This window comes from Rhinoderma darwinii, chromosome 2, assembly GCF_050947455.1.
Source record: "Rhinoderma darwinii isolate aRhiDar2 chromosome 2, aRhiDar2.hap1, whole genome shotgun sequence".
Taxonomy (NCBI): Eukaryota; Metazoa; Chordata; class Amphibia; order Anura; family Rhinodermatidae; genus Rhinoderma; species Rhinoderma darwinii.
In genome coordinates, this window is record NC_134688.1 from 66,389,725 (window position 1) to 66,403,366 (window position 13,642).

A 13,642-nucleotide genomic window follows, 5' to 3' on the forward strand; every position below is an offset into this window, starting at 1 on the left:
TATTAGCTAGCATTTTACCACATTTTTTAATGGTGCTCCTAAATACTAATGCAGCCCTATATAATAGCGCTTTTATGACAACCATGTTCTAGAAGACCAACAGTATATAACGCGAACCGTAAATGGCTCCCTCAAAATGTCTCCGCGCTAGAAGACAGTGAACCACAATAGCAGGCTGTCACATGATCCTTCAAGCGTCGTATGGAACGAAAGTGGCGTGTTCAGGACGCATGCGCAGTAGCGTTCTTGTTTACGCGCGCGATAGAGGCTGTAGGAATGCTGTTTTTTCGCGGGCTGATTTGAGCAGCGCTGTGTGGTGTCACTTCCAGATCTGTGAGCGCTCTTCGTCTCCTCCGTGCTGTAATGAGTCTGTGGGTGGATAAATACCGGCCTACCTCCCTGTCCAAACTGGACTATCATAAGGAGCAGGCGGTTCAGCTGCGGAATTTGGTAAGGTAGCCGGCTGGCATGCGCTGTGTTGGACCGGGGCCCCCGTTCAGATGTACATTCATCATAGTCAGCCTGCATGTACTTACACCTGGTCATAGGCAGGCTCTATGGGGTAGATCTATCAAAAATAGTGCAAAGGAAAAGTGGAGTAGTTGCCGATGGCAGCCAATCAGATTCCGCCTAAGGCTATGTTCACACGGAGTATTTTGGGGGAGGAATATCTGCCTCAAAGTTCCAAACGGAATTTTGAGGCAGATATTTCTCCCCCAAAATACTCTGTGTGAACAGCAATTATCGCACCGTTTTTCGCCCGCGGCCATTGAGCACCGCGGGCATAAAACAGCGAGATATACGCTTTCTCCTGCCTCCCATTGAAGTCAATGGGAGGTCGGAGGCGGAAGCGCCAGAAGATAGGGCATGTCGCTTCTTTTTCCCGCGAGGCAGTTTTACTGCTCGCGGGAAAAAGACGCCGACGCCTCCCATTGAAATCAATGGGAGGCGTTCTCGGGCCGTTTCTGCCGAGTTTTGCGACGCGGTTTCCGCGTCAAAAAACTCGGCAAAAGACCCCGTGTGAACATAGCCTAAGTTTTCCTTTTGGAAAATAAAAACAGCAGCCTGATTGGTTGCTATGGGCAACTACTCCACTTTTCCTTTGCGGTAGTTTTGATCTATTACTTCCTATGTATTTACACATGGATACTCGTTTTTATAAATAAAGTTTTTTTGAAAGCTCTATGTCCTCATCCCTGGTAACCTATACAACTTGCAGACATCTGGCATGAATTCTAGGTGTGTGTGCAGGTTTCACGCGGGCCACATCTGTGATACCGCAGCACCTATGTATTACGCAGTATGAGGTCATGTAGCGCCTGTACCATGTGATGTAAACCTATCCCAAAAAAAACACCTTTTATATAACTTGTATACATACAGTATTGGTGCCACTGTAGTATAAAGGTACAGGATGATTCAGTGACGTGACCGCTAGATATGTCTATGGATGGCCCGTCAGCCGCGGAGAGTTGGATGAAGGAGGTATTCTTCCTGCAGAATAATCTTGTCCCTTACTAAAAAGTGTTTAGAGGCTATGTCGCCTTTTTGAAGTCATTATTTTTTTTTTTGTGTTTTGGTGCAGCTTTCAAAATACTTTTTGATAAAAATGTATTTTTACTTTTTGAGATGAAGCTGCTTTGTATCCTGTATACAGAGCAGCTGTATCGTGTGCTAAGACCTGAATCCGTCAGGTCCGCCGGACTGATGCGTTCAGTGACAGCAGGTCGAGGCACGCAGGATCAAGCGGCCATCAATCACATCTACGTTCATAACTTAGGCCTGTGCGCATGACCGTGGATTAAGTCTTTAATTACGGACCCATTCATTTCTATGGCCCAATGACATCTTCCCGTTTATTTACGGGAATGTGTCCGGGCCATAAAAACCTTCTGTAAAAAATGGTATGTGACCCCCTTTTGTTTTGTTTTTTTTTTTTTTTAACGGACCGTGCTTCAGTACTTTATAAGGGGAGTATGGCCCGCAAATGCGGGCGACTGTCGCCGGCCATGCCTGTAATTACGAACCATGATTAGGGGCACGGTCGTGTTCACGGGGCCTTGGATGTGATCGATTACAGGTGGATCCTGCGTGTCATAGACACGCAGGACCCGCTGTCACTAAATCAGTCAGTCCCGCGGGCCTGACTATTCAGGTTTTAGCGCACGATATAGCTGTTCTGTATACAGAACACAAATCTGCTGTATCTCAAAGTAAAAATAATTTTTAATAAAAAGTATATTGAAAGTTGCACCAATCACACTGATAAACATTTTTAGAATAAAAAAAAAATGATTTCAAAGGTGTACATGGCCTTGAGGGCTTGTCCACATGTAACGGAATTGCTGCAGAAACTAACAGGATTTCTGCTGTGGGAAAACCGCACCATTTCCCCTTTTTTATTTTTTTATTTTTTTTACTGCAAAAAACGGTGCAGGTTTTGCTGCATTTTTCTCAGTGCTGGGAGATGGTAACATCTGAAAAAACGCAGCAATTCAGTCCACTTTCCGTAGCAGGAATTGCCAGGCTGCGGTGCAAAACATACGCACCACACGTCACTTTCTGGTCAAATTTTACTCAGCGTGGGGATAGGATTTGTTAAATCTCACCCACTTTGCTGCTACTGTATTTTCCGTCCGCAATTCCGGGCAGAAAAATATGCAGCAATTCTGCTACGTGTGGACAAGCCCTTAAAGGGTAGGCGCAGCTTAACCCCTTAAGGACACGGCCAATTTTGGCCTTGAGGACAGAACAATTTTTTTAGATTTCCCTCTTTGCACCCCGACGCTCATAACGCTTTTATTTTTTTTTTGTGCGACGTAGTTGTATGAGACTTTGTTTTTTTGCAGGACGGGTTGTACTTTATGTCGGTACCATTTTTTTGGTACAAATACATTATCGTTTAATTTCTATACATTTTTATTTTGTGGAAAATGCAGAAAAAAAGCAGTTCCGCAGCAGTTTTAATATTTTTTTTTTTTTACACCATACACCGATAATCAGAAATAAAGTTATACATTTGTTGTTTAGGTTGTTACGGTCGGGGCGATACCAAATATGTCTATTATTTCATGTTTTGGGACTTCTATTTTAAAAAGTTTATTTATTATAAAAAAATGTGTTTCTGTGTATTTTTTGTAACTTTTTATTTATTTATTTTTCATAAAAAAAATTTACATTCATTTAACTTTTTTTATTTTTTTTAATCCCATAAAGGGATTTATCATTTTTATTTTGTAACTAATGTACTGGCATAGATCTATATGCTAGTACATAAGCCTGTGTACTGAGTGTACACAGGCAGTTGTTAGGGGATACCTCAGTATGTCCTAACAGGAAATATGTTCTGACAGCCCTGGGGTCCTTCAATGGACCCTGGGCTGTCTGGCCATACGAGTTGTGGGCTTTGATTGCGTCACGGTTATCTTCTGTGACGCGATCAAAGTGCAGTCCCCCCTCCTTGAACGCCACGATCAGCTTTCATTGCGGCATTCAAAGGGTTAACGGCGGAGAGAGGATGTTTCTCTCCTCTCCGCTGTCAGAGCGGGGCCGTGGCTGTGTATTACACTCCGCTCTCGATCGCGCGCACAGACGGCTGTCACACAGGACGAGAATGCTCGTCCTAAAGCGCCAAGTACTCGCCGCTCAGGACGAGCATTCTCGTCCTGTGTCGGCAAGCAGTTAAAGGATATGGACACCATTGCATTCTTTTTCTTTTTTTTTTTTTAAGTGCTTTGTATGTTTTATGTGGAATAAAACATTTTGCAATTGGTTTTAAAGGGGTATTCCTTTCTCAGACGTTTTCCCGCTTTGACTTCTCGCCGCCCACTGATTTACAAGGTGATCGGGAGTACGTAATGAGACGAGCTATACGGTTTCCGTAACTCCTATTCACTTCTATGGGTGTTACGGAAACAGGGTAGCTCCGCGTGCTTGGCTGTTTTCGCACTCCTGGCCACTTTATAAATCACTGGTAGGAGAGCAGCGAATGTAGGACACGGTAGGTTAGGGTTGAGGGGGCCCCGTTCTAGTGATATCCTGTGGATATTACATGAATGTCTGAGGTGGGAATACCCCTTTAATTAAAAATAGTTTTCTTACGTTTGCATGTATTACAATACACTACAAAACGCTTGATTCCGTTCAGTCTTAATCCTGATAGTCGGCTCCCTGGCTGCTCGATCTCCAGCCCTTCTCTTTTTGTGAAGGCACATCTAAGCTCAATCAATTCAGATTTGAGGTTGATGCGCGGTTAAATGTGGTGAGGTGAGGACATAATTTAAAAATTCGTTTTTATTGTGCGTTAGGGGCAATGTATGGGGCCCGGCACAGGCTTGTACCTTGCTTGGCCCCACAGAGTGAAATATTTGACAGCTAGGTGCCAGCATAGTTTTCCACTATCATTTGTGCCACTTTTGTTAAGCCACGCCTCTTTTTAAAAGCCAGGACAGTGCAAAATGCCCAAAAGTCGTAATTTAACCATGCGACTTTGTCCTTTTGCGGCATTTCCCTGGCAGATAACTGGCGTAGAAAAGTTTAAAAAATTCCCCATTTTAAAACCCCTGATGGGCAAGTTACTGGGCATGAATGCTACTTTATGAATGAGGGCAATCCTGCAGCTGGAGAATTACGCTGAAGCTTAAAGGTCCTGTTCACACAAAGGTTTTTGCTGCGGAAACTGCGAGAAGATCCGGCCGAAATTGACTTCAATGGGAGGTGGAGGTGTTTTTTGTTTTTTTTTAGCTTGAAATAACGGTATCAAACTTTTTCAGGGTGCACAGTATCGAAACAGTATCGAAGTTTTGATGCATTGTGCAACCCTATACTAAACAAGGGATAGCAGGCTGAAATCAGCGTGCCTGCCTCTTCTTTATGCTGCCCTCAGACTGGGGCAACTTAAAGAAGCGACAGATCTGCTTTAACCCCTTCCCCCTGCTTGCATTCTGGGCCATAATGACCAAGCCATTTTCTAAATTTTTCCATTGTCACATTCGAAGATCTATAACTTTTTTATTTTTGCGTCGACATAGCTGTTTAAGGTCTTGTTTTTTGCGACACGTCTTGTAGTTTTTATTGGTACCATTTTGGAGAAGATGCGACTTTTTGATCACTTTTTTTAAAGTCAGGATTAACAGAAAACAGCAATTCTTCCATAGTTTTTTATTACATTTTTTACGGCGTTCACCGTGCGGGTTAAATAATGTAATCGATTTATAGTTGGGGTCGTTACGGACGCTGCGATACCAAATAATTGTAACTTTTTTGCTTTATTGTGTTTTTGTTTTTTTATAGTAAAGCAGTTTGTAAGGGGAAAAAGTGGGTTTTTCATTTTTTTTTTTTCACGTTTTTTTTTTATTACCTTTATTCAACTTTTTTTTACTTTTATACTAGTCCCACTAGGGGACTTCACTATGCGATCCTCATTATAATACACTGCAACACTTTTGTATTGCAGTGTATTATTGCCTGTCCGTTTAAAACGGACAGGCATCTGCTAGGTCATGCCTGCGGCATGACCTAGCAGGCATTCATTACAGGCAGACCTGGGGGCCTTTATTAGGCCCCCGGCTGCCATCGGAGACACAGACACTCGGCGACCGTATCGCCGGGTGTCGGTGGGGGAGAGAGGGAGCTCCCTCCCTCTCTCCAAAACCACTCAGATGCGGTGCTCGCTATTGTGCACCGCATCTGAGGGGTTAAACGGGTGAGATCGATACTTATATCGATTTCACACGGCAGAGCAGGGACGCCCTCAGCTACCTCTGGCAGCTGAGAGCAGGGAGATTTCACGGCTCCCTGCTCAGTTTACTTTATTCTAATGCAGCGCCGTGGAATAGCGGCGCTGTAAAATAAAGCCCAGTAATGACCACTGTGAAAAGGCTTATCGGCGGTCATTAAGGGGTTAAAATTGGTTGCATGTGAAATTGTCTGTTTATCGTTTATGTTGTTCCGGTTAAACTATAATTGTCTGCCAAGAAAACCTTTTGTACAGTCCTTATAGGGTAACTAAATCCCACCGATCACCAAAATTAAGCGGCAGAATTGCTCTGGTTAGCGCTCTTCTGCTTGGTTTCTGATCGACTTTCCTTGGAAAGCCGAGTGAGCGGTGTATGGACTCATAGACTTTCTATTGAACCATACACCCTGCTCCGAGAAAAGAAGCGGCACGGCGCTCACCAGATTGCTAATGCCACTTAGTTTTAGCGATCAGTGGGGGTGTCAGTGCTCAGACCCTCACCAATCAAAACCTCTGACATACCACTATGACATGTCAAACGTTTTTTAACAGTTTAGATACACTTTAACAGTTAGGTTGTGTTCACATCTGCGTCAGGGTAGAATCCATGTGATTTGATAGGAAGAATAGCGCAGCATGCAGAGTTGTTCTTCCTGTTAAAATGACAGTCCCCGTTATAAGTCATTGGGGTCAGTTGGGCACCAGTGGTAATTACGCTGATGTGAACAGAGCCTTAAGTATGTTTTGGTCAGTAAGCTATTGTTTTGTTACACTGGAAAGAGAGAACGGTATTTCTTGTCTTTTTTTATGCTGATAAAATTCTCTTCCGGTTTGCAGGTGCAATGTGGCGACTTTCCTCATCTCCTGGTGTTTGGACCATCCGGAGCTGGAAAGAAGACCAGAATAATGTGTCTGCTCAGAGAGCTGTATGGTGCCGGAGTAGAGAAACTGAGGATTGAACATCAGTCAATAACGGTATGGCCTGTTCCACTATGCGGTGGCATTACTGAGGGTTTACACACTTGTTTTTATGTCATTATTTTGTCATCCGGGCAGCTCTTCTAGAGGGACATTTGCATATAGGATATAATAAATACTAAGAAAAAAACAGCAGATCAAGTGTAGATAAACGGAGCAAGTGAAAAATGTAAAAAGTTAGTCCTCACAACTTTAATGTTGTGTATGTGAACAATTGTATATAATTAATAGTTTTGGTTGGAGGCTTCATAAGTTATGGCAGAAAATGGCATAATTTCTTTGAAGCTTAGGATGGATTACCCCCCCCCCCCCCACAAGTTTTCCTATCATTCATCTGAGGTGTTTATAGCTATCTATAACTAGCTCACTATCCGTTTGTGTCATTTGGCTTTGTAACATGTAGACCATTCCTGCTGCTAAATAAATAGTTTATCCATAGGGGAATTTTCTTTTATGGCTGTATCTCCATATTAATGTTCTGGAAACATCTGCTGCTTTCCTAGAGCTTCTAGGCACCAATGTTTACTTTCGACTGCAACTTGGCGCTTATAAGATAAGGTGCTCGCTATAGTATACAATAGTAATAGTTTCTGCCAGTAGAATCCCTAGGAATCTGCACACATGACTAGAGACCTCCCAGCCCTCAAAACAATATAAACACAACTGCAAAATTCCTTAAAGACACTCGACCTGTGAATAAAAGCAGTTTAGCAACATCAAGGTATAACGCACAACACTACGAGAATGTCCAGTTAACGTCACTGAGGTATATACTGTTCACTGCAAAGGACAGTTCGAGTACGCTGTAGTGTAAGGGGTCCTAGTCCAGGCTGAAAGTGTAACAAAACGTTCGACAAACTTCTGACATGTCACAGTGACATGTCAGAAGTTTTGGTTGGTGGGGGGTCTGAGCGCTGAGACCCCCACCAATCGCTAAAACGAAGCTGCAGAAGCGTTCGTGTGAGCGCTCAGCTGCTTCGTTTCTATTTGGCTTTTTCCGGAAAAGCGATGTATCGGAGTACGGGCTCATAGACTTTCTATTGAGCCCGTACTCCAATACCTTGATTTCCGGAAAAAAACGAACAGACGCGAAGCGGCTGAGTGCTCACACGAGCGCTTCAGCTGCTTCGTTTTAGCGATTTGGTGGGGGTCTCGGTGCTCGGACCCCCACCAATCCAAACTTCTGACATGTCACTGTGATATGTCAGAAGTTTGTCGAACATTTAGTTACCCTTTAAGTCCACTTTTGCGTAACATACCCTTACAAGCCAACAGCATTGAATCATTGAGTGTCTCTCTACTTTGGCTAATAGAGGGGTTCCTGAAAACCGTGCCTTTTGCTCTGGTGGAATCGGCACGACCAATGGATGCCATTTTTAATTCTTCATTTATGATTGAGTAGAAATGTGGAAGATCCGACCGCTTCTGGTAATTGATGGGCCCTGTGTGAAGAAAGTAGGTTTTCCTAGTTGGGTTACACCTTAAGAACCGCAGCTCATGCTGCTCCTTTAGGGCACTATTGAATTTTTTTTCCCCGCTATAACGTAAGTACATTTTTTTTTATCAATGTAGCCGTGTAAGGGCTTGTTTTTGCAGAATGAGTTGTATTTATTAATGGCACAATTTATGTATGTGCTTTTTTTTTTTTTTTTTTTATTGACTTTTTTTTTTTCTCAGTCAAGTTCACAACTGAACTGGTCCTTTTAAAAATAGGCTTTTAAAATTTTCTTGAAAATGTGACAAATTTCCGCTAAAGTTCTAATCCTTGTAGCGTCCTAGAAAAATTAAAGGATGTTCAAGAAACTATGCCGATCTATAGTAGACGCGTGGGAAATGTTAATTTGCAACTATTTTGTGAGGTATTACTATCTGTTTTACAAGCAGAAACATTTAGAAAAATTATATATATATATATTACAATTTCTCGCCAAATTTTGGTGTTTTTCACAATTAAATACGAATGTATCGATCAAGTTTTACCACTAACTTAAAGTACAATGTGTCATGAGAAAACCATCTCGGAGTAGCTTGGATAAGTAAAAGCATTCAAAAGTTATTACCACATAAATGGACACGTCCGATTTGAAAAATAAGGCTGTCGGGAAGGTCAAAAGTGGCTGCAGCGGGAAGGGGTTAAAGCTCACACCCACTGCTGATGGCGTGGGCACTGCTTCTTCCCGCAACCATCCCATATTGTAATACTACAGGGTGGTGCGGGAAGGGGTAAAGTTATGGGTTCTAGATAGTTTATTATTTTTCCTTAATTCTAAGTAGTGAAGATCCAGAACAGAATGAGCATGGTCTGATTTCTGTCTAGAAAATGTTCAGCAGTATGTGGGTGAGATTTCTTCATATCTCATCCACGTGGTTTAGACTGTAAACAGCTGTGGATTTCCTGCATGGAAAATCCTTAATGCCATCCTGTGTGGACTTCTTGTCAGATATTTTGTGCTGTTCTCACACTGCTTAATACTCCCAACTTCTGAACTGTGTGACAGTGTCTGGAAGTACTTGTCATACTTTCTGACGTGAAAACAAGGCTAGACACAGTGATGTAGAATTTGGATGTAGAGTCCTTTCCAGCAAAAGAAGTTCTTTAAGTTTTTCCAGTATTGCAGTAACATTAAGAAGGAATGTAGTAAAGAAGATTGCACTTAGTTGTATTCTAATTTGATCCTGTATTATATCTTCAGGCTCCATCAAAGAAGAAAATCGAGATTAGCACAATTGCAAGCAACTATCATCTGGAGGTGAATCCAAGGTATGCTGCAGAGAGACCAGTGAATCTCTATTAACCCCGTAACGACTAGTGACTGATATATCCATAACAAGCAGGAGCTAGTTCCTGCATAGAGACGGATATATCCGTCACTCTGATCTCGTGGGTACTGCCACGGTATCCACGAGATCAGCGGCATTAGCACGGCTGTTCTATACAACCAGGCAGCTGACGGAATTGAAGAGCTCTCCGATTCTGGCAGTTTAACCCCTTAGATGCCGCTGTCAATAGCGACCGCGGCATCTGTTTTTGACAAACTAAGGGAGCTCCCTCTGTCACCCCATCGGCACACCCGCGATGAGATCACTGGGCACCGATGGTTTTCCATGGCAGCAGGGGGCTTAACAAGCCTAGCCAGGGGCCCCCATGTCTGCCTTCAGCATCTGCCTATTAGGCCATGCCAAAGCATTATAGCTATGATCAGAAGATTGCAAAGTGAAGTCCCCTAGTGGGACAAAAAAATTAAAACCGTTAAATAAATTCTGAATAAAAAATAAAAAAAACTTGTATTTTCTTATTTTTACACATCTTTATTACTTTGTCCCACTAGGGGATTTGAGGGCAGGAGGCCCTGATCGCTATTCTAATACACTGCACTACATGCGTAGTGCAGTGTATTAGAGCTGTCAGCTACTCACTGACAGCAAGTATGGGGTATTTCATAGGGGTGTCTAATATATAGGCCCCTCAAAGCAACTTCAGAATTTAACTGGAACCTAAAATAAAAATGAGGCAATACTTCGCTTCTCCTAATGAGCATTGCCTACTCCGAGATGACCCCAGTTTTGACCGTTTGTATAAACTGAGACCCCTATTAGACCATTTCAGTGCTCGGTTTGCCCAAGCATACACCCCCGAGAAGTGTATTTCTATTGATGAGTCCCTGGTACATTTTAAAGGGAGGCTTCAAGTCCGCCAGTACCTGCCGGGTAAGAGGGCAAGGTATGGCGTGAAGATCTATAAGCTGTGCGAGAGTGCATCAGGGTATACCTACAAATTTAGGATGTATGAAGGGAAGGACATCAGTATTCAGCCCCCAGAATGCCCCCCCTTACTGGGAATTAATGCAAAAATTGTGTGGGATTTGGTGCACCCACTGCTGGACCAGGGTTACCACCTCTACTTGGATAATTTTTATACCAGCGTCCCACTCTTCAAGTGCCTCGCTTCCAGAAGTCCTGCGGCATGCGGCACTGCTAGAAAAAATCTGAGAGGCCTCCCTAAGACTCTGCTTGGGCAAACACTCAGAAGGGGTGAGAGCAGGGCACAATCTAGCAGCAACATATTGTGTGTCAAGTACAAGGACAAGAGAGATATCCTTGTATTAACAACAATACATGGCCACACCAGTACCCATGTACCTGTACGAGGTACCAGTATAGAGACCCCCAAACCAGACTGCATGCTGGACTACAATAGGTACATGGGAGGGGTTGACTTGTCAGATCAAGTCCTGAAGCCCTACAGCGCCATGCGGAAATCGAGGGTGTGGTATAAGAAGCTGGCCGTGCACATCATACAGATGGCATTGTACAATGCGTATGTGCTACGTAGATGTGCAGGCCAGAGGGGAACTTTCCTGGAATTTCAAGAGGTGGTTATCAGGAAACTAATTTTTAGGGACCAAGAAGGGGGGGCACCCAGGACTTCTGGAAGCGAGGCCACACGCATCGTACCAGGGCAACACTTTCCAGGAGAAGTTCCCCAAACTGGCAAGAAAGGAAAAAGTCAAAAGAGGTGCAAAGTCTGCTATAAGAGGGGGATAAGGGAGGACACAATATATCAATGTGACACGTGTCCCGAAAAACGAAGGCTCCGTATGAAAGAGTGCTTCAAAATGTATCATACATCCCTTGATTTTTAATCTACCCCAGTTTTACTTACCCTGATACACTCCACACAGCTTATCCCCCCTCGTCTTTCCCGTCTGAGCCCTGCTGTGTGTCCAGGCAGCTGATAACAGCCACATGTAGGGTATTGCCGTACCCAGGAGAACCCACATTACAGTTTATGGGGTGTAGGTCTCCGGTCAAAATGCTCACTACACCTCTAGATGAATGCCTTAAGGGGTGTAGTTTTTAAAACGGGGTCACTTCTTGGGGGTTTCAACTGTACTGGTAACTCCCAGTAAGGGGGGGCATTCTGGGGGCTGAATACTGCTGTTCTTCCCTTCATACATCCTAAATTTGTAGGTATACCCTGATGCACTCTCGCACAGCTTATACATCTTTACGCCATACCTTGCCCTCTTACCTGGCAGGTACTGGCGGAATTGAAGCCTCCCTTTAAAATGTACCAGGGACTCATCAATAGAAATACACTTCTCGGGGGTGTATGCTTGGGAAAACCGGGCACTGAAATGGTCTAATAGGGGTCTCCATTTATACAAATGGTCAAAACTGGGGTCATCTCGGGGTGGGCACGGCTCATTATCAGTATAATGTAAGAAGCGAAGTATTGCCTCATTTATTTATTTTTTTAGGTTCCAGTTCAGTTCTGAAGTTGCTTTGAGGGGCCTATATATTAGAAACCCCTATCAAACACCCCATTTTAGAAACTAGACCCCTCAAAGTATTCACAACCGCATTTAGAAAGTTTATTAACCCTTTAGGTGTTTCACGGGAAATTAGAGCAAAGTAGTGGTGAAATGTCAGAAAATCCTTTTTATACCATACTTTTTTATAACAAAAGGTTTTACCAGAGAAACCCAACTCAATACTTATTGCCCAAATTCTGCAGTTTTGAGAAATATCCGACTTGTGGCCCTAGTGCGGTAATGGACTGAAGCACCGAAGCTAGTGGATTATGAGGCCTCCTTTTTATTAGGCACCATGTCCGGTTTGAAGAGGTCTTGTGGTGCCAAAACAGTGGAAACCCCTCAAAAGTGACCCCATTTTGGAAACTAGAGACATTGAGGAATCCATTGTAGTTTTCTTGGGGTGCATGCAACTTTTTGATCAGTTTTTATTCTATTTTTAAGTGGCGCGGTGACTAAAAAACAGCAATTCTACTATTGTTCTTTTATTCTATTTTTTTTACAGCGTTCACCGTGCGCTATAAATGACATATTCACTTTATTCTGCGGGGCGATACGATTACGGCGATACCAGATGTTTATAGTTGTTTTATGTCTTATGGCGTTTGCACAATAAAATACATTTTGTAAAGTATAATTTACTTTTTGTGTTACCTTATTCTACGTGCCAGAACTTTTTTTATTTTTCAATCAATAAAGCCGTGCGAGGACTTATTTTTTGCGTAACGAACTGTAGTTTCCATCAGTACCATTTTTAGGTACATGCGACTTTTTGATCTCTTTTTATTCCATTTTTTGGGAGGTGAAGTGACCAAACAATTGTGATTCTGGTACGGTTTATTATTATTTTCTTTTACGGCGTTCACCGTGCGGGATAAATAACAAACAAATTTTGTAGTTCAGGCCGTTACGGACGCGGCGAAACCAATTATGTATAGTTTATTTGTTTATTTATATATTTTTATTGATAATAAACGACTGATAAGGGAAAAAAGGGGGATTTTTACGTTTATTAGTTTTAAATCTTTTATTTTCTTATTTTTACACATCTTTTTTTTTTTACTGTATTACTTTGTCCCACTAGGGGACATGAGGGCAGGAGGCTCTGATCGCTATTCTAATACACTGCACTACATGCGTAGTGCAGTGTATTAGAGCTGTCAGCTACTCACTGACAGCAATCATAGTGGGTCCTGACTTCGTCAGGACCCACTAGGCTTCCGTCGATGGCATAGCCGGACGCCACTGTTTGGTGTCCGATTGCCATAGTCACCATCGCCAGCCGTTATCGTATAGCAGGCTGGCGATTGTAGCTTAACCCCTAAAAAGCGGTGATCGCTATTGAACACGGTTTTTCAGGGGTTAATCAGTGGGGACACAGCGATCGGTCCCCGCTGTAGGAGCTGTGACAGCTGCTGTACGAGACAGCAGCTGTCACAGCTCCTGTATGTGTCAGGAGGACGGCCGAAATGGCCGTTACTCCTGAGACGTACTATTAGGTCATGGAGTGCGAACGCTATGGTTACCATGACCTAATAGTACGTCCAGGAGCGGGAAGGGCTTAAATTATGAAAAATTCTATTTTTTTTTTATAAATTTCCTCTAAATGTTG

The 13,642-nt window shown here is 43.0% G+C and overlaps 1 protein-coding gene across 1 annotated transcript in view; it reads left to right on the forward strand.

Moving 5' to 3' along the window:
- The first annotated feature begins 237 nt into the window (after positions 1–237).
- Positions 238–13,642, forward strand: part of RFC3 (replication factor C subunit 3) — a 61,162-nt gene continuing 47,757 nt past the window's right edge. The window contains exons 1-3 of the mRNA XM_075851712.1: positions 238–450; positions 6,575–6,712; positions 9,409–9,476. Coding sequence (XP_075707827.1) covers positions 364–450; positions 6,575–6,712; positions 9,409–9,476 — 293 coding nt within the window. The 5' untranslated portion in view covers positions 238–363. The remainder of the gene's footprint in view (positions 451–6,574; positions 6,713–9,408; positions 9,477–13,642) is intronic.